Source organism: Strigops habroptila, chromosome 4, assembly GCF_004027225.2.
Source record: "Strigops habroptila isolate Jane chromosome 4, bStrHab1.2.pri, whole genome shotgun sequence".
NCBI classification, from domain to species: domain Eukaryota; kingdom Metazoa; phylum Chordata; class Aves; order Psittaciformes; family Psittacidae; genus Strigops; species Strigops habroptila.
The window spans coordinates 38380013-38404083 of NC_046358.1; the positions used below are offsets into that span (position 1 = coordinate 38380013).

Below are 24071 nucleotides of genomic sequence, written 5' to 3' on the forward strand. Positions count from 1 at the left end.
CACCCTCCTGGGAGGAAGGACTCTAGACCTTCCCTCCCTCCCAGCTGAGCAACCTAACCCCACACTCTTGCACACTCTGCTCCTTATCCTATGCCACCACCCTGAATCCTTAGCATTAGGGAAGGAGAGGAGGCTGGTTTGATGGTTTTGGCCCCTCATGGAGAAGTGCAACACCAGGATAAAGCTTGCTTAAGCCCCAGCTTTGCTGGTGGAAGAGATGATGTCCCTGGTCTGCCCGGCCACTGTGGTACCCACATTGCAGCTGGTAGAGAGGATTGCATGAGCTTTACCCTAGTTCAGCTCTGACAGAACAAGCCAGGGTGGCTTAGACGAGTTCAAATTAACCTATATAATTTTGCCCGAAGCAAACACAGGAAACTAATTACTCCACCCGCCATCTGAGGGGGAGCAACCTCCAGTGGGAGGGGTAGGTGAGAGCAGGGAGACTGAGAATCTCTTCCAGCACTGGGTTTGGAGGAAGAGAAATGCTTGTGGCCCAACACATGCAGGAAACCCCTCCTAGAAATCCACCAAATTGCCAGAGTGGCCGACCAGCAGCATCCCTTCCTAGCAGCAGGCAAAGAGGCTTTAAGGGAGCCCAGAGGAATGGAGAGGTGAAGTTTGTGCACTTTCTGTGTAAAAAGACAGAGAAGGCCCTGAAGGCTTATCATGGGAAAGATCAGAAGCAGCTGGTAGAATGCCTGCAGATGCTTGGGAGCACAGAGCAGGATGGCTGCTCCCTCAAGGGAGCAGCCAAGGCCAGGAGGACTCTAGGGAAATGGATGGTGGGCATGCTGGGAGATGAGGCTGTCGTGAGAAACTGCCAGGCAAAATGGCAACTTGCACTGCCAAGTAACTGACTTATTGAAACAGATAAAATAGAGAAAATTAGGAGAAGAGTTCTCTGGCTCTCAATGCTTCCCCATGGTGGCTGGCAACATCAATCTCCAGCCCCGCAGCCCCGTGGGCCACTGTGCATCAGGGAGGAGAGGAGAGGAGTGGCACGGCTGTCCCGGTATGCAGGTCTGCTCACGTACAAGGGCTCACCTTGAAAACAGGCCTGGCACCAGGTAGACGGGCACTGAGCTCCCGGGCTGGCTGTCAGCCAAAGGAGCCGGAGCCCTTCTCAGCTTGCAAGGAGGCTGGGGCAGCTGAGGTGGGGCGCTGGAAAGGCTGCCAGCTGCTCAATGGAAACGCAGTCAGTTAAACCCACTCCTCTTGCCTAGGGAAATTCCAGGTTCCTTCCACAAATGAAATGTTCCTTTTGCAAACTTGCTTTGGTGGGGTTCCTGCCCACACCCAGGTTGTATAAACGAAACCAGTGCAGAAAGTAAAAGTACCTCTATGCAGGACTCCCTTCACTTCTTGTGTTAATTGTGGTGTGATGGCCACCCTCTGTCACCTCACTAACATGCTCAGTTAAATCTGATCCCTTTGAACACCTGCGATGTGAGCAGCACGTGCTATTGCATGTGCGGGTCCTCTGAGGGACGGCTGAAATTTCCCAAATCACCTGCTGACAGAGAGGTGTCTTGGTGACTCAGCTCTCGTGACCTGCTGCTGCTCATCAAGGAGGGTTTTGCCACTTCCACTCAAACTAGCTAAGCTAGCAAGGCACATATTTGAGTTGATGTTTCTTTTCTGCTTCATGGATGCTTTATGTAGAAGCTGTGGTGCCCTTCCTTCTTCTATTTCCTTAGAAGGCAGAGAGCTACAGGGTGGATTTGCCTTGAAGTCACTGTAACTGGTGATGTGCTGCACTGAGCATGAGTGCTGCAGAAGAGCTGTGAAAGAAAAGATCCAGACCCTGAAGTGGGAGAGGATCACACTTTGAAGGAGCATAAGCAGATGCCAGTGTGGAATTGCGTTGGGGCAGCCAGACAAACCCTGGTTTGAATGGCAACTATATGACGTTACCCACAACATCTGTGAGAACCCAGGAAAACTTCTTAGTGAGGGCCAGCGGCAGGGGTAGAAACACAAAAACTTGCAGAAACTTTAAGCAATGGAGGAAGACAATTGTCAGGCAACCAAAGGAGGTGAGGGCGGAGAGATAGAGATGAAGTCACTGCCTGAAACCGCTATCCTGTAAGCAAGATGACCCCCAGATCAAACTGATGCAATTTCTAGCTGCACGTACTGGATTTCAGTGCAAATGGGTGTGCCACACAGATGCTTTTTTTTCTCAGTGTTTTTGCTCAGAAAGCGGAGTGTTTCCTGTGGTAACTTGCAAAGACAAACTCCTGTTCTCGAGTTTGGAAGGAAGATGCTTTTCCATGCCCCCCAGGGAGAGTCCCTGATGGGACGTGCTGGGGAGAAGGCAGAGCTTTCTGGTGGGCTTGGGAGCAGCCAGGAGGATCATCTTTCTGTCCTCACACTCTTTTCTTCCTTTAGGGGTTCCTGGCTGCTGCAGGAGCTGGGGGAGAGGCTGCTGCTGCAAATCCCATGGGTGATGGAGCTGTGCCAGCACTGGCGCCAAGCTACCCGCACAGCCTGCACTGTGGTTTTCCGGGGAATCGCCCAGACCAAAGCAAACATGGCACACACCTGATGGGTCTTACTAAAGCGTTTCTCACCTCCCTAACGCAGGTGGGCAGTGTCCTGTGCTGCTCGCAGGCCCAAGCTGGGACCAAGCCACTGGCCAGGGTGGGGATGCTCCTGTGGCTCCCTGCACCGAGATATCCCCAAGCAAGCACGGGGAAACCACTCTCATAGTGATCCAAGTGAAAAACACTGCCAAGGCCTGATTTCCACTGAGTGTTCAGACTCAGAGGGCCACATGCTGATCCAAAGGTCAGTGACAATCAGTTGTATTCCTCATCCTAGTCCCATTTAACGCCCTGTAGCACTCCACTGCTCTGAAGCACTGCGGAAGCAGAAGTTTCAGTCCACAAGCTGGGACACCTTCTCCCAATCCAGGTGTCACTTGGGGTCTCCCCAACTCCTGCTGATTATTTGTCTGGAGGAGGAAACGCTTGAGGATGTTTCCAGCATGCTTGCAGGACCGGGATGGAAAACACATACATTCAAAAGCAGATTGCTTAGTTAGGAAAAAATGTATGAAAACCAAGCCCAGAGGAACTGCGGGATGGACACACTGCAGTCCTGATGTGAAAAAAAAAAAAAAGCACATTCCTCCCATTCTTTCAGCCAGCTTTGCCTTGTAGCTGAACACAGCAAGAGATCTACATGGTGACAGAACATCTCCCTGTGCCCATTTTCCCTCCCTTCCTTTTTTCCATGTTTTTTTGTTTGATTGTTTGTCCTTTTTTCTTATTTTTCATCTGCTTGGTCATATGTGGCAACAGCTGCTTTAGGAGGAAAGCATTGCTCTGGCCTCAGCATCCACTGGTTCAGCTTACTCAGCATCTCCTCGAGGGGATTTCTAGAGGAAGGTAATCGGCGCTGTAGCTAAACCAGCTTCCCTTCAGCAGCCAGAAAATAATCCCCGACCTCCAGAAGAGGAGCAAATGCACTTGACCTGGGTGAACTATGCCACACAGCCTGTGGTAATGCCTGGTCCCCATCCTGCTGATAGCAGGGGGAGGAGAACCAAGGCTTGCAGTGTTCAGAGAGCCCCTCATTCTCCAGACCATGTAGCTGACTAATCAGGTTTGAGGGACTTGAAGGGATTTTCTTCTTTGTGAAAAACATAAATCTACTAAAGTTAAAAACTCTGTTAGTGCTGATTGTAAAGCACCTCTTCTCTGCACACCGAGTCTGTTTTTCCTTGCTCCTTATCTGCTTAAAATCAGGAACATTTTGGCCAAAAAAAAAAGTTAGAATGTTTGTGGTTTTTAGAAGCTGCCTGTGCCTAGAGGCACTGTCTATTCTCCTGTCAAAATGGTTGAGGATGAAAGGAGGCTCCTCCCCTCCTCCTCCTACCAGAAGGGTCTCCTGGGGAGGTGGGTCTGCAGAGACTGTCGTGAATGGAGCTGCACAGTGCTCACTCTGGCTGGGATGTAGCATGCTCTCTCCTTTCCTTGCTAAGAGGACACTGCGTGATTGTGTAATGACAAAGCCACGGCGTTTTAGGAAGAAGAAAAGAGGAAGGAAACTGTGCAAGACAGGGGTTTCCCAAACTGCAACACTGTCTTTATACACGGTACTTTTGAATGGAGCACAAGTTTGGGAACAGGGAAACCAGGAGGGGGTTTTGCTACCTTTACTTCTTGCTGAGCCAGTATCTCAGATCCTGGTTGAAGCTGTGGCAGTTTCCCCACCCCAAGCAGCCCATGAGAACCACCTTGCAGGCTCTGTAAGGTGCACACAAAGCACACAACCAACCTCCTGCCTCATTTGCTTGTGGAGCTGCTGACAGTACAAAACGCTGTTGGTAGGGCTGGGCTGGACCATGAAGGTGGGACTGACCCACGAGCTCCATCCACCCGCAGCAGCCAGCATTGCACCCACCACCTCTCCCCAGCACCTCCTGTGTCCCACCATGCTGTAGGGCCACTGGGATCACTGACTGCCCTCCCGTGCCATGTCCCACAACCCTGCAGAGCGGTGGCAGCACGTCATGCTCTGTGGCATGGAGGGGAGTGCAATGCGGGATGCATACGTGCCTGGATGCAAATAAGCTGCACCATCCCCACACAGCCTTCAACACCTCCTCGCTCACACCCTCTGACTTTAACTTGTCTTTTAATTTGGCCCTAGCAGACCTTTTCAACAAACTTGTTGAGGAGACCAAACCCCAGGTTTAAGCACCCAGCTTGGCTGCAGCAGCAGCTAACTCAGCGGGGAATTTTGCTGTGAAGCCATTATCTGCATTGCAGTATTTGAAACACAGGTTTGACGTACGGCCCCTAGGTGGAAAGATGTCACTGCCCATCTGACCATAAGAGGTAAAGCACAGACCAGACCACTCTAGCCTTATCACACAAACCCTGTTATTCACTCTTTGTCAAAAATTAAACAAACTCACACTGCCCTGGCTGCAAAGGCCTTGCTATCTCTCTGCACTGACCAGATACGGCTTGCCTCAGCTGCAGGAGGTTCAAAGGCACTAGCATAGATAATCTTAAGAGGAGGAAGGTCTCTGAAAAGGCCTAGCACGCTCACACTGACTTGTGCTTTATCTACAAGCTCTGCAGCCACGTTCGGCCCTGGGCTTGCTGAGCCTTGGCAGTACTGCTGCAGTGCAATTACCTGCAAGTGTGGGAATTCCCTCCCGGGTGGAGCCCTGCGCTGTAGGTGTGGTACCAACGTAAACAAGCCCAGGTACTCACTGCTCCTTTCAGGGTGGGCCTTCGGAGCAGCTAGGGGTGGGGAAAATTGCCTTGGAAAGCTTCTCCTGTTTACAGTTTAGTAGAGGGGTAACTACCTGCAAAGTGTATCGAAGTTGGAGGGGTCAGGACTAGGACAAGCGCCGATGTGACAAATACCGAACTATCCTTATCCTGCTCTTTTATAACTTAATTGTACCAGAACTTCTCATCTTTTTTGTCTCCAAAAAAGAAGCCTGATCCCTTCTCTCAGATCAGAGTATGCCTGTGACCTGGGCATAAGACTTTTAGAGACACCTGAAAACAAGAGCAGTTTATAGGAGTTGGTCAGTCTGCATGAGACCACTCTCTAAACATGTTAAAAAAATGTTGGAATAATTGTAATTTATGATGAAAAATGGAAAAGCAAGAAGGGTGGCAGTATTTCTGTTAACAGTGGCATAGGGCTCCTCAAGAGCCAGCCGCGGCATAGCGCAGTAGCTGCCCAGAGTGAGCTAACTACGGTGCCCTGCAGGGTTAGCAGGCAGGGCTAAAGGCTGGTGCAGAGTGTCCACCCTATTGCTACCGTTGGCAAGACGGCACCATGCGAGGATATTTTTAATCGAAATGTTAAAGCACAGATGCAGCAGAAACAAGCCAAGCAGGTTCTGCTGCAACTATATTTAATTGGTGTTCTGAATCTGCTCCTGCAGCCCATGGCACAAGGCTCGCGAGAGCACGGCAGCGCTTGGACTGACTTCCTTTCTAGGCCAGTTATCCCCACATGACCCTACTTACTGAGGACAACACTGTTTTCTTTCCCAGCTCTAAAAGTCAACAGATGTGCAAAACCAGGTGCCCAGGTTTTGCTTACAGTTATTGCAAATACTAAAGTTGTGTTAAACACGTCTCTTTCAGCATAGGTGCACTTTAAGATTTTTGCTTTATTTTATTTGCTTTCAACTGACCTTCCGAAGGCAGATCAGAGGCAGAACATTATGGAAGAGCAGGCAACAACATACTACGCAGCAGAGCTAACCTGTCTCAGCAGCTCCACAGTATTTGTCAATACCAGGGGGAGGGAGCGGGAGCCTTTCACCAGCAGGAACAATTCCAGGCAGTAAGCACAGCTTTTAAATCCAGCCCTCTCAAGCACCCGTTTTACACAAAGCTGAAAAACGCACATGCACAAAGAGCTTCACATTCTTTGTATGGCTGTGAATGAGCGTGTACCTGCAGTGCGGGCTGAAGTACCATCTGGAGGATTGTACCTTTACTGTGGGAGAGTGCCACGAGCGAGCAATGTGCGCGAAGCTGGCCAAGAGCAACTGTTTATTCTCCTAGGTAACAGTTTAAAACACCAACAAGACATAACCGTGGCAACCGGCAGTATGTGGCACAGCCAAATCGAGGGTTGTGCTTTTTGCACTCCAACAGGATGGTAAAACATCAGCCTAAACCGGGTCCTCCCCTAAACACCAGCGCTAAACTGAGTCCTGCCCTCCCTGCTTCCACAAGATCTTATCCTCTCCCTTCTACAAGCACTGAAGCATCCAAACTGAGGTAATGATACCTCTCTGGATGGAATTTTAAATTTTTTTTTTCTTTTTTTTTTTTTTCCCCCCAAACATAGCTCTGTTTCCAAATCAGGTTCCCCTGGAAATTGCTGAGCTACACAATGGGTGTAAGAGCAGAGGAGTCAGGGAGGAGCTGCTGGAACAGCACAGCCCCAAAGAAACATTCTTCAGACTAGAAGGGGGCAGTCCTGATGCTGCTCAAGTGATGGCTTCTGTCACCTGATGACACAGGCAAATACCACTTTGGTGGACCAGGTGTCATCACATTGCTTAAGTCAAAGAGTAGTCAAGGGGATAACAAGCTACAGATGCTCCCGTTCCTTTGGTGATGCCAGCTGTGGTTTCCACCGTAGCCTATGCCAGAGGCAGTGCAATCCCATTTCCCTCTTCCCTCCTTTACACCAGCACTACAGCCACTTTCAGCCTGCAGTGAGCCAATTCAGGTCACTAATCCAGTGGAGAACTGAATCAAACAAAACAATGTTTTCCATCAGTTTAGTAAACAGAACAGCTCATTACAAATGTAGATGAGCAGGAGTGCTGGTTGCAGGAAGAGGGTGGACATAGCTGGGATCGAAACAGGGAGAGCAGATGTACCTGGAAACACCACAGCAAGATCAGATGTCACTGAATGGCATCCTTAGTCCTAATCATGCAATCCCAGTCCATGCACATTCATGCCATATTCTTCCACCCACAACTACAAAGTTTTACTCTCTAACTTGAGAGAGGGTTGCTTTCTAGACTAAGAAATCCCATAAAGGATTAAATAGCTTATGTTCACAACTCTATGCCAGTGGGTGTCACAAGAGGCAGTTTCTGGGACAGAAAACAAACAGATATAATTTACTGGCAAAAACACTACAGCTTGGTTTGTGTCCCCTAATCTGTCCTGCACACCTTGCCTTAGCTAAAGCTTAGCCAGGGAACTTTATTCCAGAGGCTTGTGGTTCAATGTATGGATCAGCTAACCCACAATGAGTTGCACAGCAAAGCCATGTAGTAGATCTGTTGCACTGGAAAGCTCAGCTAGGGCTGACAGGTTCTAAAAAGGACCAGAAGAAAAATATTAACTCAAAAAATGGAAAACCACACTTCTTCGTATATGACTCAATTCTGCCAGACGCAGTTAGCTGGGTATTGACTCAGTCATCTGCTGGGTCTGTTTATTTACCAGGTTTACTGTCAAGTACATTACAGTTTCCATATTTAGCACTGCAGCACAGAATTTTCATAGGTAATGGTGACACAGGTAAGACTGCTTCTACAGAAAAGGGTTTTGTGCTAAAAAAAAGCCTGGCGAACGGCAGCAAATACTACTAATAGCTGAGTTTTTGTCAGTCATTTAAGAAATGCAAATTTATCTGTACAGACAAAGGACAGGATAAAGTGTTTTGGTTGTTGGTTTTTGGGTGGATTGGTTTTTTTTTTTGAGGGCTTGTTTTTGTTTTATAATCTTAAAATCATGATAAACAAAAAATCCAGACACTATTTTCATCAGCTTTGCATAAGCATAAGATGATCCTTGGCTGTTTGGGCATGAGAGGTTTAAGTTCACTGTTCCAACAAATCCTGAACTACAGGATGTCTTGCATTGTTTCCAAATAGTTTGGGTTATGGCAAAACAAGAGAACAGAACAAACTGTTACCAGCAAGAACTGGCTGGAACAAGCTATGACAATTTAAGAACTTCCCATCTGAAAAAAAAAAAAAAAAAAAAAATTAAAAAAAAAAAGTCACTGATTACAGAATGAAAAGCAATGCTCCTGCCATTATTATCCTAGAAGAAAACATGAATACTGTCATGGAAACACTTCAAAAGAACTTGATCTCATGAGCCAACAATGCTGCTGCTAGGAAGAACTCAAAACAGCAGGTTTTGCTTCTGTGTCAGGGAAAAAATGGTAAGGTTGGTTGGTTTTTTACAGATCTAGTTCTTTCATCTTACTTCCCACAATGTGCAGTGAATAAAAATATTTCTTATTTAGTACACCTGGACATTGGCTAAATGAGAAACTGGACAGAGAAGGCAGAGAAAAATGCCGCATATTATTGCACGTAATTAAAATTGCTGTAATACATCTACGCATACTCACTCCACCTGAACTCCCCATCTACCTCTCATAAGAAATCCAGATGCTTTTCACATACTCCATCAAATCCTGATTTACCTAAGCTGACCGCATGTACTTGGCACTTGCATCCTTACACTCTACACCTCCAATAAGGAGCACTGGGAACGTAACGTGGACACAGTTACAAGGCTGTGCAGAGCCAGTCCAAGTTTAGTACAGATTAACACTGAACTGGGTCTATATGCAAATAAGACTTGATCCTATTCCTGCTTAATTACTCGTGCATTCACGCTGTAACTGCACCTTCCAGAGTTTTCAGCACTGGCAAACAAACCATAAATACATGGAGTGAGCCCAAGTCTGGTATCACTCTTGGTAAGCTCTACTCAAACCAGAAGCATGAGGATCACATCACACATACTCTCATTTCTCTGCAAGTGCCAGGCTTGGAACAACAGGTGATACCAGGTACAGTTCAACACCAGCCATGACTGGTACAATAGGGTTGCAGGTGCTATCTGCTCCAGCATGTGAGGAATGCGATCACGTGTATGTGCAATACACGGGGTTTTCCCATTAGGTCAGGTATCCCCATCTGCACAGCTGCCTTATCTTAAACAACAAAAAGCTTTGACTGGAAAAGGAAAATCCCCAGCATTAGTATGAAAAGAGAACTGTGAATTTCCACTATAGGACAATATACTAGCAAAAATGGCATTTCAGTTGCTGCAATTTTAACTTTGCTTATTAAAACAAGATGCAACATACCAAACTAATATACTGTAGACAGCTTATTTCATCATGTCTGAACACAAGATGCGATGTTCTGTATTGCAAAAGTGTAAGGTATGAACAAACACCCATTGCTCTCAGAACCACCACCTGAGTTATACAATCACATACAAGCTCCAAAATTTAGAATTAAAGGCACTGCAGGGTGTTTAGCTACTAATACTATGCAAACATGCTCTAGTCATACAGCTCCCTGATTGTCATCTTCCTTTTCATTTGTTTTGTTCGAGTAGTCATTAGTGAAGCTTCACACACGTAATTAAAGCTGACCAAGAACAAAGTATCAGTGGATTATATTCCCTGTTGCTGTACAACTGGAGTATTAGGAAGAAAGGTCCTAGGAAGTTTCAGCAGTCACCAACAGCTGGAAAGATACAGACCTTTCCAACTGTGCCATTAGTTCTGCCAATTGTTGCACAAAAGCACACAGAATTTGCAGATAACCAACCCAAAACCAGAAGCAAGGGAGGCTTCACCTTATCACCTATACTACACTATCTGACATGAGGGAAGCTGAAATTTGGAGGCCCTAATGGATATTCAGGAAGCTTTGTAAAGTCAACAGTTCACAGTACATTTGAGTCTCCTCAGTTATCACATAAGGTTAGCATTATCTTTTATTAAAGCCACTGAACACAGAATTACATCTCCTTTACTACAACAAACTTGAAAAATACACATTCAAGGGGCTTTAACTGTAAAGCAAGAAAAAAAAATAATCAAGCAATCCCAGTTTCTGATGACCTTCCCCAAGGCCTCAAAAAAACGAAAACCAAAGAGAATTTTGAAGTAATTAAAACAAATATAGGAATAGTGCGACAGGACTGAAGGTAAGGAGGTAAGTCCTACTAGCTTGGCATTCTTCCAAGATGACTCCCATGTCTACCCAACAGCTAAAAATGCCTAGTAATCTTCCCTTTCTCCTCAGTGTCTCCTTCCTCACAACTTCATCTGCCTTTTTGCTGCTGAGACTGAAACCTCTTCCGTTTCAGCAAAACAAAACTGCATTTTTTTTTTCACCTTGACTCAAATTTTTGCAGTCTTCTCTTTTCTCCTAACCCAGAACTTTGAAGGGGCAAGGGGAATTGCTTCCCAGGCACATTCTTGGTGATGGACTTTGTCTATCAGCCCCATCCAGCCCCAATATTGTTTTGGCACTGCCCAAAGCTGCAAAACCAGGTAGGTGACAGGCAGCCAAAATCCGAAAGGATACTACATATACAATCTACTTCCCTAAATAAATGTTAGCTTCAAAGCTCTTAATAGCTGATGTCTGTTAAATTCGCTATCTGCACCCCAAATAAATCAGTTTAAAGGAATGCACTGGGAATCGAAGCTCAAGTTTTTTCCTTTAACTATATCCTCATACAGACCTTAGCAAATAGTAAGAATCTTCTTAATTTCCCCACAGTTAAACCAGTAATGTTACAAGCCTTTCAGTTTCAGGACAAGGAGAGAATACACGTCAATGTAAGAATTCTCAAGACATACACACCACATAATCCGATATAAAACTTTACACTAGGAGCCAAATAGCTCAGATGAAAAATACAGTGTAGAGTATAAAATTTATCTTAAAATACAACTAAAAAGCAGGCAATCATCACAGAAACATTCAAGATCATGAAGCATTTTGATAATTTCATAGAACTGAAAGTTAAAAAAATTACATTAAAAGGAGACACTACGTATTTCAAAAACCTCTGTTTTATTTGTACAGAGTAAAATACATCATATAGTGAACATGGTTTTCCACCCATAATCTAAAGCCATTAATAAGTGTTTTCATTTCACCAAATATCCTGGCCAGAAGCACAGACAATGGAAATGGGAATGCTAATTAGTCTCTCTCTGCCAGAGCTACAAGGTGCACATCAATCTCTGCTTCTGTAAGGATCCTGAAAGAACAAAATGAAATCTTAAATAGCTTAAATGATTCTTCCCCGCAAGCTCCAATATTACAACCTAGTACCTACACAAGTAAGTTATACACAATGCATCTTTCAGCCCTTTAAAGCCCTGCTGTTAAGGCCACAGGCCGACATTCCAATTCTTTTTGAAAAATAGAAGAATTAAAGGCACTAGAGAGCAAAGAGGTAACAAATGGTAAAACAACAACATTCCTCATTCCTTATGACTAACATATTTGCAAGCTGGGACCTTGTGAGAAGAATGGCTATGGTAATTAGTATGATACTCCAAGGGGGACACAGGTTTTCATAGCCTTCTCCCTCTACTTGTTATCCATCCTTTCTGAAAAGCACATAGACTGGTAAATGAAGGTTGCCAGAAAGCTAGCACTGGACCCTTAAGCAGCAGCAGAAAAGGGGTAATGCAGCTCCTTGCATGCTCTCTCAAAAAAAAATAAAAATCTATGCTATTCTGTTGTCCTGAACACACCAAATGCAAAACCACCTGTCATCACCATGTCAACTTTAAACACATTAGGAAGCACTCAAAAGACTGCACCTGTAAGACCCAAAGCTTTGAAGCCTTTCTCCAGTCCCCACCTACCATGTAGCTAGACTTAAGCAGCAGAGGATTTTTCTTCCCCATTTAGCTGTCCCTCTCAATTTTTTACAAATAATATATATTAAAAATATATATAATAATAATAATTAACAAGAGGCTAAGGCACAAATAACTGCACTCCTCTGCAGTTACCCAGACTTACCTAAATTTTGGCAAGACATACCTAGAGGGTCTTTTTGCATTAACAAAAAAGCCCAGAAATGTCCCACATTTCATGCATACTCCTGCAGCTATACATTGTGTTGTGAGAAGGCTGTCAAGTACACTGTATGTGATGTGAGGTACAGCCCTCAGCAGCAAGATTTCCAGGTCCTGTCTCGATAGATTGACCAAGTAAGCTTGCTGCACACAGTGCACTGCACTCAGATTCAGGCGGTAACAGGGGAGGGAGGAGATTGCAGACGTTGTGCTTTCATGGTAGGTGGGAATGCAGTGTACTCAGAAAGAAGAAGTTCAAGACAGTTTCATATCACTGCAGTGATTTTTAAACCCAGGATCTTTTAATCTTGCCAAATATATACAGCATTTCAAGTAACACAAATTCATAATCAATTATTAACTGTATACTGGAGATGTTAAAATCTGCTACAACTACAAGACAAGCAAGAGTCATTTAAAGATCCCATTTAGAAAAGGATTAAAAAAATTAAGGGACCTGCAAAATTTTCCCTATATAAAAGAGACTTCACTGTGTTAGTTGTCATGACTATGATTTGGAAGTGGACTCCAGATATTAATACAAAGAAAAATTTTTATTCTTTTAAGCATGAAAAATCACCTATACCAGATGCAACTACATTTTAATTGTCACATAAAGCAATACTCTTTTAAATAACAAAAGATAACACTTTTGTTGACATCCTTTAACCATGTCAAACATTTTAAAGATGCGTTCTGTGTTGTTTGGTTTTTAACCTACATGTTTCAAAAAGTTACAAGAAAAAAACCTCTAAAACGTCAACTTCTGACATTTATCCCTTTTTTCTTGATTTACCATTCATTACACAGACGTTCAAACTAATTACACTAATTGCATGTAGAGAAACACACCAAGTTTTATAACACTGATCACTTACCTGAATTTAGGATTTTCCACTGTAACTACACCAACTTCTATTTCTGAAGGTTTGAAATCAATGGATAGTACAGTAGACAGGCATGTTATTGCTGTCTGAAAAATGACAAAAACCCCTATCATAAAACAGAAAGCACTAAGGTTTTGGGTGTTTTTTTTAAACAGACACAGCATTACCAACTACCCTTCCTTCTAGTTTTTAAGTTATTTCCTTCCACCTCAAACCTTAGCTGAAAAGTTTCAAATAGTTTCCCCTTGTTACAAAACACAGTCCTGCTCCAGTCCTCTCCCTAAAAAGCCCAATCTACAAAAAACAAAGGGACATGTTATTTTCGTAGCACAAAAACCCCACACAATAAAACCCAAACCTTCTGTCATGCAGAGAGTAAAAGCCCAGGTCCCAAAGAGAGAACACGTTTCATTAGTGGCAAATAAGACAGACATCAGCACTACAGTCCAAAATTACTCAAAGCACATGTCATTTGTGTAGCTTCCATTGTGGCTTTTTCTTCTGGTAACTAAAATTATGTCAACTGTTTTTAAAAGCTGCATTTCATCGTGGCTTAACTTATTTTTTGTTGCATCCTAATCATGACCTATTTTAAAAGGTGTTCTTTGTAACCTCACTCATACTTAAGCCTGCAGTAGTGTCATAATAATGCTAAAGATGTATTCTTAAAATGATGATTGAGCACAAAAAGAAGTTCCATAAAACAGCTATCTAGCTAGATGCTTATAAAATCAGTTATTCTGACATGCTGGCATTTAATTCTGATCAGCAAAGCATTAGTAAGGGTAGAACACCAGACAAGATGAAGTTTATTTTCAATACGATGATAATACATTGATTCTGCAATAATTCTATAAGACTATATAGATTTATTATCAGAAGATTGCTAAGTTGTAAAAAACCCCCACTAAACTAAAAAAAACCCAAACACAATTCTTACCCTTGGAGCAGCACCTCTACTGCACCACAGGCTTTAAATAAAGGAAAAGGCAGAGTGTGTGTATGTGTGCAAAGAACACAACAAAAACATGATTCTTGTCTCTGCTTGAGACTTGCTTCTCCCTGTCACTGCCAACTTTTACAGTAACAGTGTCTGATCTACATGGACAATCTCGGCACTTTTACAAAGACAACAAAAGGTATGGAAGCGCATCCAGGATTCGACTGCCAGATTAATCACCAACTAGGCATTTGTGCCATACCATGGAGGTTTTATGAATTAAAAACAAGAATATGAAAAGATTGTTTCATCTACCTCCGACTGCTCAACAAGAGACATGCACCGTATCATCAAACAGTGATGAAAAAGCGTACATTTAATGTGAAAAATATTTAGCCAGGATAAGAAAGGATCTCTGAGGTAATTGCAAATACATTCAATTTCAGTATGATATGATTATTTAAGCCCCTCAGGATCAAAGAATGCACATATTAAGGAAATCAGTACTTACTAAGATACACACCTAAACCTTATGAATTTATGCTGAAGAACTTTTGGGTTAAATGGTACTTTCACACTAATGTAGATTTCACAAGTAATTTAGCTGAAGGTCTAAATCTGCAGAGCACTCACAGAGATCTCAATACAATACTCTGTTTAATCGTGCAGAGGAATCAGTTGTTAGGTTGTTATTCTATATTTCAACTGCTGATCTCATGATGCAGGAAACGTAACATTATGAGAGAAGAACAAGGCCTGGAAGGGGAAACAGGTAGGCCATGGAAAAGGACTGTTTAGACAGATCTCTACAGTGCAAGTGAAAAATTAAGGATGATATATTTGGCCTATTTTGTAAGTGGGATACATTTTTTTAATAGGCCCCAAACAACACCAGCTGTTATGCTTACTGTGAGAACTGTTATGTTTACTAAACTGACAGACAAGCACTACTGCTACTACAAGCATTTCCTGTTTGAAACGCTTTCTAATGTGATGACTGTTTTAAGTGCCACTAGATGGAAACTGCACTGGTATCCCCAGAATCAAGCACTGTAGTAACCAACCACCAGCTACGGTGGAAGTGCTACAATTATAGATTCTGCTTCAGCTAACGTAAAGCAGATTTGATGACCATTCGAACATCTGCAAAATACCTTCAAAAGATTTTCTGGTTAGAGTAGCTATATTTGCTCTGGCAGCAATACAGAACTGTAAGAAAACAGGAAATGCCCGACTGCATTCCTCTACATCAAAAGCCTACATACAGCATATTCATTAAAAATACTTCAACAGATCTTTATTTCCTTCTGCTGGCCTACCTCTACTGTTTGTTCATATGTCCAATCAAATTTCTTCTTTACTTTCTTTTCAAGGAAACTGGTTGACTCTGTCTGTTTAACTCCTGCAGCTGTGGCCTTGAATCCACAGTAGTAACCTGCTGGATCACACTTGTATACCTGAGGGCCGTGTTCTTCATCAATACCAATCAAAATCATACCTTGAAGAGAAAATTTGTTAATTTATTTCTTTCCCCAATTTTAGCAATTTCATTAAGCTGAAGAACAGACTACATATTCCCCTCCTGTGAAAATCATGCATGCACAGCAGTACATTTTTGGGAACCAGTTCCATACTTAGAGCTGTGATTTCCTCTTTACCTCCAATTTGCCATTTCTTACCAGCATCTCCCTACCAGCTGTGCAACTCCATTTAGTGCAAACTATATTTCTGCCATTACCAAAGAAGGCTCCTCATTAAACATAGAAACAGTTTTGCCATGTGTGTAGAGAACCACAAGGTCCGGAAATACAAAAATTTAACCCCAACACGAAGTTAACCCAGCCACAGTTCACATCCTGCTTACTATATGACACCTTTTAGAAGTGTAAACCACAGTTCTATTAACATGTGTCTTCTACCAGAAAGCAACTTTACAAATATGTTGAAACTAATGGAAATATTAAAAGATCAACTTTAGATTTCTTGACTGCAATCCTGAAAAGCACTGCATTACATCCCATTTCCTCTCTTCTTTAAAGGGAAAAAAAAAAATTTAAAATATGGGAAAATAATGGGCTTAAAACTGAGTCTTTGAAGACCATCTGATCAAGTGCTCCAAGTTGAATGTGACAAACTGATCACATCACTGAAATGCATCTGTGTTCACCCACACTTCTAGATTTACAGTTGTATAGTCTCAATATGCACATTAAAAATAACTCAAAACAACAATAAAAAAAAAAAATCTCAGAACAGGACCAAGGTTTTAAATTATTTTTGCTTTACACTTGTGAAACTTTTAAGTAGTAATTACAGCTGATAAGCTTCTGAACAGCTATTACTACAACAGAAAAACAATTTCTCAGCATCTTTTCAAAAAACCTTAAGGAAAGTTAAGAAAAAGACATTTTTAGTCATCTATTAAAAAAACTGCAAAAACAAAAAACAAACACCGTCAAAAATCACTTTCCAGTAGTATGAAGGCACGGGGAAATGCCAAGGGAAGAAAGAAACAATCATTCCTGAACATTACAAACATAGGAAAATTGCCCCATCATGGAAACCCTGGTGCAACCATGACTGTTACTTCTGTAGTGAGAAGTGCTAGTGCCTACCATGATTACGAGAAGTGATTCATCAATTCTGAAACTATTCCACTGGGGGGGGGAAGGGAGGAAAAAAAGAGGAAAAAAACTCAAAACCCAAACCCACCAAGCAAACAAAAAGAAACCCACATAGAATGTTTAATGAAAATGTAATTGAGGAAGCGTTAAGTCTTTTAGCTCAGTTCCCGGACAGCCTAACAGTACAGTTATAATTTGCTTACAGCCAAATGTAAGAGAAAAAACAAGTCAGAACCAACCTCAGAATACAGAGATGACCAGGAATACCTACGAAAAACAACTTTGCACATATCTGTTTAATATAAGCTGCATCTGCTGTTATTAAACGAGACAGATGCAGAAATGTTTGCATGTGACATATTTTAAACCATTTTTCTACATTACATATATCATGGTTAAGAGCAAAAATTATTCAGATTTTTGTCCTACACATGCAGAAAATCTGCACAAGCACAGCCCCAGAAGCCAAGGTGAAACAGGATCGCACATTTTAAAGATGCTAAGTCATTTACTCCAATTCAAATGCTGATTCAATGGCAAAATCATGGCTCCGATTCAAGACTTCCAAGACTGCTCTCTCATTTGGCTGTTCACCCCTCCTACTTCTTCAGTTACATCTGTATGTTGCACAATTTGAAAATGGGTGAGAATGTCTTATACTTTAAGTTGCAAGCTTAGACAAGAGACAGAAAAGATTAATTTCATACACTATACTTACAGCAACCAAGAGGCCTCATTTCAGCATTTTGCGTATAGACCTGAGAAATATCTGCAATCCTTTTACACAGCATATCCACAGGGATGTCATAGCCATACTTGTACTTCCAGTTAGCAGCCTCATAGCGAGCTCTCTGCACCTGAGATCTGCTGTCAGCTAGACAGAAAGAACCAATATTAATTTCACTGAACATGTACCATGTTTATTCCTAGCATTGCTTGAGAATGCAAATTCCAGGGTCAACCTTACGTCGTCTTTACATACACACATCAGGACTAGATAAATTTTCCAAAACCAGACAGAGTGGAACAAATCTCCTAGAGCACTTATTTGTTTTACGTGACGCAAAGCTGGCAAACTACACGGGCTTCAGATACTTAAAAAAGATAGTGAAATAAATACCTGTCATTCCTGTCATCACACAGCCAATGTTTTCAGTAATTCTGAATAAATGAGTCACTGTGTTGGAATCCAGTAACTTGTCCTAAAATCGAAACAGAAATAATCTAATAGAAAACACTGTCCTTTGAGTGAAAAAACCCAACCCAACCAACCCCAAAAAACAGACTTGGGATGCTGTGGTATCTACAGAAGAGCCCAAAAGGATCAACTAACAGCTAAAAGTTGTCTTTCAGGCTCACCACTACTTACTGCCATAGGCATGAAAAGAAGAAATAGGAGAATAAGGGAGATAAAACCGCAATATCTGGAAAAGGATGACAGAGCGTGACCAACATCAAAGTCCTTTTCCCTCCGAAGAAACTTTGAAAACACAAAATACAAAAACTTGTGCTTGTGCCTTGGTTTTAGCTGAGACAGTTAATTTTCTTCCTAGTAGCTGGTGCAGTGCTGTGTTTTGGCTTTATTCTGAGAACAATGCTGATAACGCACTGATGTTTTAGGTGTTGCTCAGCAGCGCTTACCCTGATCAAGCACTTTTCAGTCTCTCATGCTCTGCCAGTGAGGAGGGGCATGAGAAGGCGGGGGGAAGCAGAGACAGGACACCTGACCCAAACCAGCCAAAGGGGTATTCTTTACTACAGAGTGTCATGCTCGGTATATAAAGTTGGGGGAGCTGGCCAGGAGGGGCTGATCGCTGCTTGGAACAAGCTGGGCATCTTCCTTGGGGGGCTGGGGCCTATTCCTTCCTCTCTCTATTTCCTATTATTATTGTATTATATTTTACTTTTATTTTTCAATTATTAAACTGTTCTTACTTCAACCCATGAGTTTTTACATTTTTTTACCAATTCTCCTCCCCATCCCACTGGGGGCTGGGGAGGGGATGAGGGTGAGTGAGCAGCTGTGTGGTACTTAGTTGCTGGCTGGGCTTAAACCATGACAGCTCTTGTTGCATGCTGCCCTTCAAACACAAGGTTTCCCCGCCTTTGTCAACACCACATCAGCACTCTGCTGAAACACTCATGAAATAGTTCTACATGCTACTGGTACAACACTGTCTGAGTGGGAATTAAAGAAATCATGAAACTGGTTATGGACCTTACAGCCCTCACAAGCCAGAGAAATGTATGCATGCTAATGTACAGCAGGAACAACTTCGTGTTTTAGCTCCATCCCTCCCACAACTATAGAGAAAACCAGTACTACAGTACTTAGTGAAGAAATGTGCAATTGAGCACTAAATGGAGCTAGAACTTGTAATAACCAGAATGATAGTAAGATAATCAATCCAAGCAGCAATATAGGTCAATGCTAACAAATGTCAGAGTCTCGTCCCCCACATCTTTTTTCTCACCTCCTTCCAGTCCACCCCACCCCCAAACCCAGACTACTTACAGGTACTTTCTTCTGTGTTACAATTACTGCAGAATCTTTCCCACGAACAGCTACAGATGTAAGGCCACCTTGGTTTATGGCCTTAAAAGCATATTCTAGAAAAATACATAAATGTTAATAAAAACCAGTGTTAGAGATATCAGAACAATTAAGTCTGACACCTCCCCGTAACACAGAAATCTCACCAAGTTCTGGCTTTTTTTAATACTTTAATACTTTTGCAACACTTGGTGTCTTTAAGGTCTTTAGTAAAAGGCACATCAGTTTCTGATGGGAATTAAAGTCATTGACTCTCTTCACAAACCCACTACCACTGCTTCTTTCAAGTATTTCTAATAATATGCCTTTTTGTTCAGTTGGAATGCTTAAAAGCAACAGAGTTTGTTTTAGAACAAAGAGGTTGTTTTGCGCTTGACCAAAGTGGTCCAACCTTAATCTACAGTAAACCCTCACAGAAGATTTTTACCATGCAGAAGTTTAGTATTTCAAGCATTATTACCGTTGCAAGGACGTAATTTTCTTTTGCAGATTTTAACTGATACAGATGAAAACTGAAATGATGGACCAGGCACAGAAGACGGGTTTTAATCTTACTATTGCATTTTCTGACTTGACATTCAAACCCTGCAATGCTTTTGTTCACTTTTTAAAATGAAACCTATGCACATGCCAAGTAAACAGCATTATTTAGATAAATATAATAGATTACGATTTACTTGATAAGATCCATGAAATAAATTTCCCTTGATTAATGGTTTCAAAAGCTTCAGGAACAACTTTATAAATCGTTTATCTAGCAATATATGACAAACATGCAAAACTTCCTACTATCTGGTTAGGAGAGGCAAGTTTCAGGCTGTAGCTAAATGTAGATTAATTTTTTCTTAGCTATGTGAATGAAACTTGAATTTAGAACATGTCTAGCAGCACAGCAAATTCCTAAAACTATCGTCTATAATAACAGAGGCAAGAAACTCAACTGTTTTAAAAGCTGCATTCAGATCCATGGAAGAAGCTGCACAATAGAAGAGGAATAATCTGAAAATTACAACCAACTCTTGCAATACCAGGGCCTTGATGTTCAATCTGCTGAGTCAGCGTTGTGGAAGAGCTGACTGCCATGTATTTATGGCACTGTATTTATTACTTTCAGGCATGAGAGCATTTACTGGTTACCCAAACATGCCATAAGGAATGTTCTCCCCTTCTCTCTGCTAGATGCATAACTCTGCTCACCTCTTCACTTGCCTTCCCCAGGATGACCAGTGCTAGCCTGCAGCAAAGCACAGAACCCAGTGAGACATGAACTGGCACTGTCCGCAGACTGGTCATGTTTGAAGCCCCAGGCCAGGGCTCTGCAACACTTTTTTATTTACAGATACCTGTGTACAGATACCTGAAAGGAGGGTGTGAAGAAGACGGACAGAGCCAGGCTCTTTTCAGTGGTGCCCACTGCCATGACAAGGGACAATGGGCACAAGCTGAAACACAGCAGGGTCCATCCGAACATCAGGAAACACTTTTTTACTGTGAGGGTGACCAAGCACTGGCACGAGTGGCCCAGGGAGGTTGTGGAGTCTCCCTCCTTGGAGATATTTAAAAGCCGTCTGGAGGTGGTCCTGGGCAACCGGCTCTAGGTGGCCCTGCTTGAGCAGGGGATTGGACCAGATGATCCCCAGAGTTCCCTTCCAACCTCAACCATTCTGTGGGAGCAGGAATAGGTGCCCTCACAAACTGGTTTTGCTCACAAGCACGGACAACCAGGCTTGTTGAACTGCAGTCCCCTCTTGCGCCATTCCTAGCTATCATCTGCATTGCTCGGTTTTCAATGAGACAAGCCAAAAAGTGAAGGGGCTCTTAAAGTATAACCAATGCAAATGGCTAGTGGTGCTTTAAGTCTGTTTTCTGCCATTTAAGTATTTCAGTAGCACTGCACATGTTCTTTTTGGGTAGAGCCATCCCTTGCTATTCCCTGAAAACATCACAACAGCGACAAATTTGACCATAATTATTTTCTTCACCTACCAAAATTCCACTTAGATGAAACATCACATTTGAAGACAGGAACTAATAGGTGGCAAGATAACACTGATGCTCTGAGGGATTTTAATAACAGCAATGAAAAATATATGTGAAATAACTGACACTTTTCTAATATATCTATGTAGTGATAGGACAAGGGGTAATGGATTTAAACTTAAACAGGGAAAGTTCAGGTTGGATAGAAGGAAGTTCTTTACAGTGCGGGTGGTGAGGCACTGGAATGGGTTGCCCAAGGAAGCTGTGAATGCTCCATCCCTGGCAGTGTTCAAGGCCAGGTTGGACAGAGCCTTGGGCGACATGGTTTAGTGTGAGGCGTCCCTGCCCATGGCAGGGGGGTTGGAACTAGATGACCTTAAGGTCCTTTCCAACCCTCAACATTCTACGAGTCTATAATATGAGATCACTTTAAAGGCACATAAGCTTCAGAAGGGAAGGGAGGGAAGGAAGATGGGCAGCTAGATTCTGATATTTGACCACAAGCGAATGTGAGCTTTCTGCCCATGCTAAGGCTAGATGCTGACCAACAGAGACGCTAGTGTGGCACCACGCCAGGGTTACCAGCCTGGCAGTGGGTAGAGTGAGCTCATTCTTGCTTGAAGTTAACTATGCGCACCTATGTATTTTAATTCCCATAGCATATTAGTACTTAAAATATCTTTAAGACAGCTTCAGGCTGTGTGCAGAGGCTCTCAAATACACGTGCAGAGACTTGGTTCTAAGAAACCAGTAAAAGGTATGGGGCAATGCACCCTTCTCATACATTAACCTAATTGCTGAATATACCCAGGAGGTAGAAAACTAAGGCTTGGTTTCCTCTGCTACAGGATGCAGAAATCATTCCCAACACATAGTACTGAAACAGAGAAACAGCCAGAAAGGTGATGCAGACCAACCAGCCTGTTCTAATGGCAACAGAAGGTTGGAGCCCATGACTCTTCCATCACAGAGCCACTGACATCCTCTGTGAGGAAGCAGTGTCCCTAACATCCATATGTATAAGGCTTACTATGCAATCCCTTGCACACAAGCCTTGTACACACTGCAGGAATGAGACAGCACCTGTATGCAGGTACCTAGTACAGGTAACTTCTTCCTGTGTATAGACACACACAGGTGCTTTTCTAGTTGCTCCTTGGCAAAAGGATTGCTCAAGACTGGGCTGCCAGCCCATGAAGCCTATTTCACTTAGCCTTCATTCTGAGAACAACTCAAGGGCAGACACAAAAGAAACTACTGACTACCATGGAGAATTCATGCAGCCTGGTCCTAGCAACCTCTTTCCTGGAGAACAGACGGCAGTACAGACATGCCGCTTCATGAAGCCACTGCAGCTGGGGAAGAACCACTAAGCTCCAGGGAGAAAAGGCATCAGGATGATGCTGCCAGAGCAATTCATCTGGCCTTGTTGTGAGGATCCTCCAGGACCACTCTCAGTGAACTGTCCTGCCAGACCACAAGTTGACTATGCTGGTACAGAGTATTCTGCAGAAGGAGCACCATGAGGCTCTTCTGCAGAACCAGGTGCACTGTGAAAATAAGAATAAAAGGTTCAGGCCTACAGCGGTTACAGGAAGAAGCAAGATGAAGCTATGCTGCAGCTTAATTGCAGAATGCTCAAAGATCCCTGGAAATAAGGGCTGCTTGCTGCTGTCTCACAGGCCATGAGGCACAGAACACATGGCACTCAGGTGTAACAGGAGAGAGCATGGGTTATCTCCGAAACCTGACTTTGTTACTCTGACATGCAGCATCTGAGGCAGCTAAAGTCCTGTTCCAAACAGCTATACAAGTTCCCAGACTCCAAAACACAATGCTTCTAAGTTTGGCAAGAGAAACTGAAAAACCTAAAAACCCACTTCAGGGAGAGCACAGAGTTTCTGGACAGCTGCCAGCCTGGCCTCCGAGCATCTGAAGTCGCACCCTGGGAAGCCAGGGGCGGCCGCTCCCGCGCAGGGACACCCGGGAGAGTCTCCCTTGTCTCTCGCGGGGATCCCCTTCCCAGCCCCTCACGCCATGCACGGCCGGGACCGCAGCTGCTCCAGGCTCCCACCGGGCTTCTCCCCGCACAGCGCGGGGTCAGGCAGGGCGGGAACCGAGACCGCCGGCGGCGGGCAGCGCCGCTCTCCCCCCTCCCCAGAGGCAGCCAGGCTCGGCGGAGGCTCTCCGGGCCGGCGCGGCCCCGCGGGGCGGGAAGCGGCGCGGGCAGGCCGGGCCGGTGACGGGGCAGTTCGGGAGCAGCATCCCCGTGGCCAGACACCCACCGACTTGGTAGAGGCGCCCCTCGGGCGAGAAGATAGTGATGTGGCGGTCGAAGCCGGCGCTGGAGCCTCGGGACATGGCGGGAGCGGCGGCGCGGCGCGGCCGAGGGGCTCTCAGCGTGCAGGGCCCCGCCGACACCGCACACACGGCACCCGACGGACCACTTCCGGGTCACGCGCGCCGCGCAGGCGCCGAGGCGCACTCTGCTCGCGCACCGTCACGCTCCACCACCCCCACCGCGCATGCGCGAGAGCAGCGGCGCCTCTTCCTGCACTCGCACCACGCACCCAACCCACACCCCCCCCCCCCCCCTCCCCTCTCCCCCCCGCCGGGCATGCGCGCGGCCGAGGGTTCCTCTGTCGCGACATGTCGCCTATGTCGTGAGAGAAACGCGGCAGCTGTAAGGCGTTTAACCAGCG

The 24071-nt window shown here is 44.0% G+C and overlaps 1 protein-coding gene across 1 annotated transcript; it reads right to left on the reverse strand.

Moving 5' to 3' along the window:
- Positions 1-10245: 10245 nt before the first annotated feature.
- On the reverse strand, positions 10246-23900 carry PSMA6 (proteasome 20S subunit alpha 6). The gene is made up of 7 exons (XM_030481717.1): positions 23655-23900; positions 19351-19445; positions 17956-18037; positions 17554-17709; positions 15531-15709; positions 13263-13357; positions 10246-11552 (listed from the first exon to the last, which is right to left on the reverse strand). The coding sequence occupies exons 1-7, from the start codon at positions 23728-23730 to the stop codon at positions 11495-11497; spliced, it is 741 nt and encodes a 246-aa protein (XP_030337577.1). The 5' UTR covers positions 23731-23900; the 3' UTR covers positions 10246-11494.
- Between the last annotated feature and the right edge of the window lie 171 nt (positions 23901-24071).

What these genes read in the sequence shown, in the direction of transcription:
- PSMA6 (XM_030481717.1), bottom strand. Translation starts at nt 23,730, where the DNA reads ATGTCCCGAGGCTCCAGCGCCGGCTTCGACCGCCACATCACTATCTTC. An exon ending in GGGGCGCCTCTACCAAGTCG is followed by an intron (nt 19,446 to 23,654) that starts GTGGGTGTCTGG and finishes GTATTTTTCTAG; the next exon opens with AATATGCTTTTAAGGCCATA. An exon ending in AATGAGGCCTCTTGGTTGCT is followed by an intron (nt 15,710 to 17,553) that starts GTAAGTATAGTG and finishes TTTCTCTTCAAG; the next exon opens with GTATGATTTTGATTGGTATT.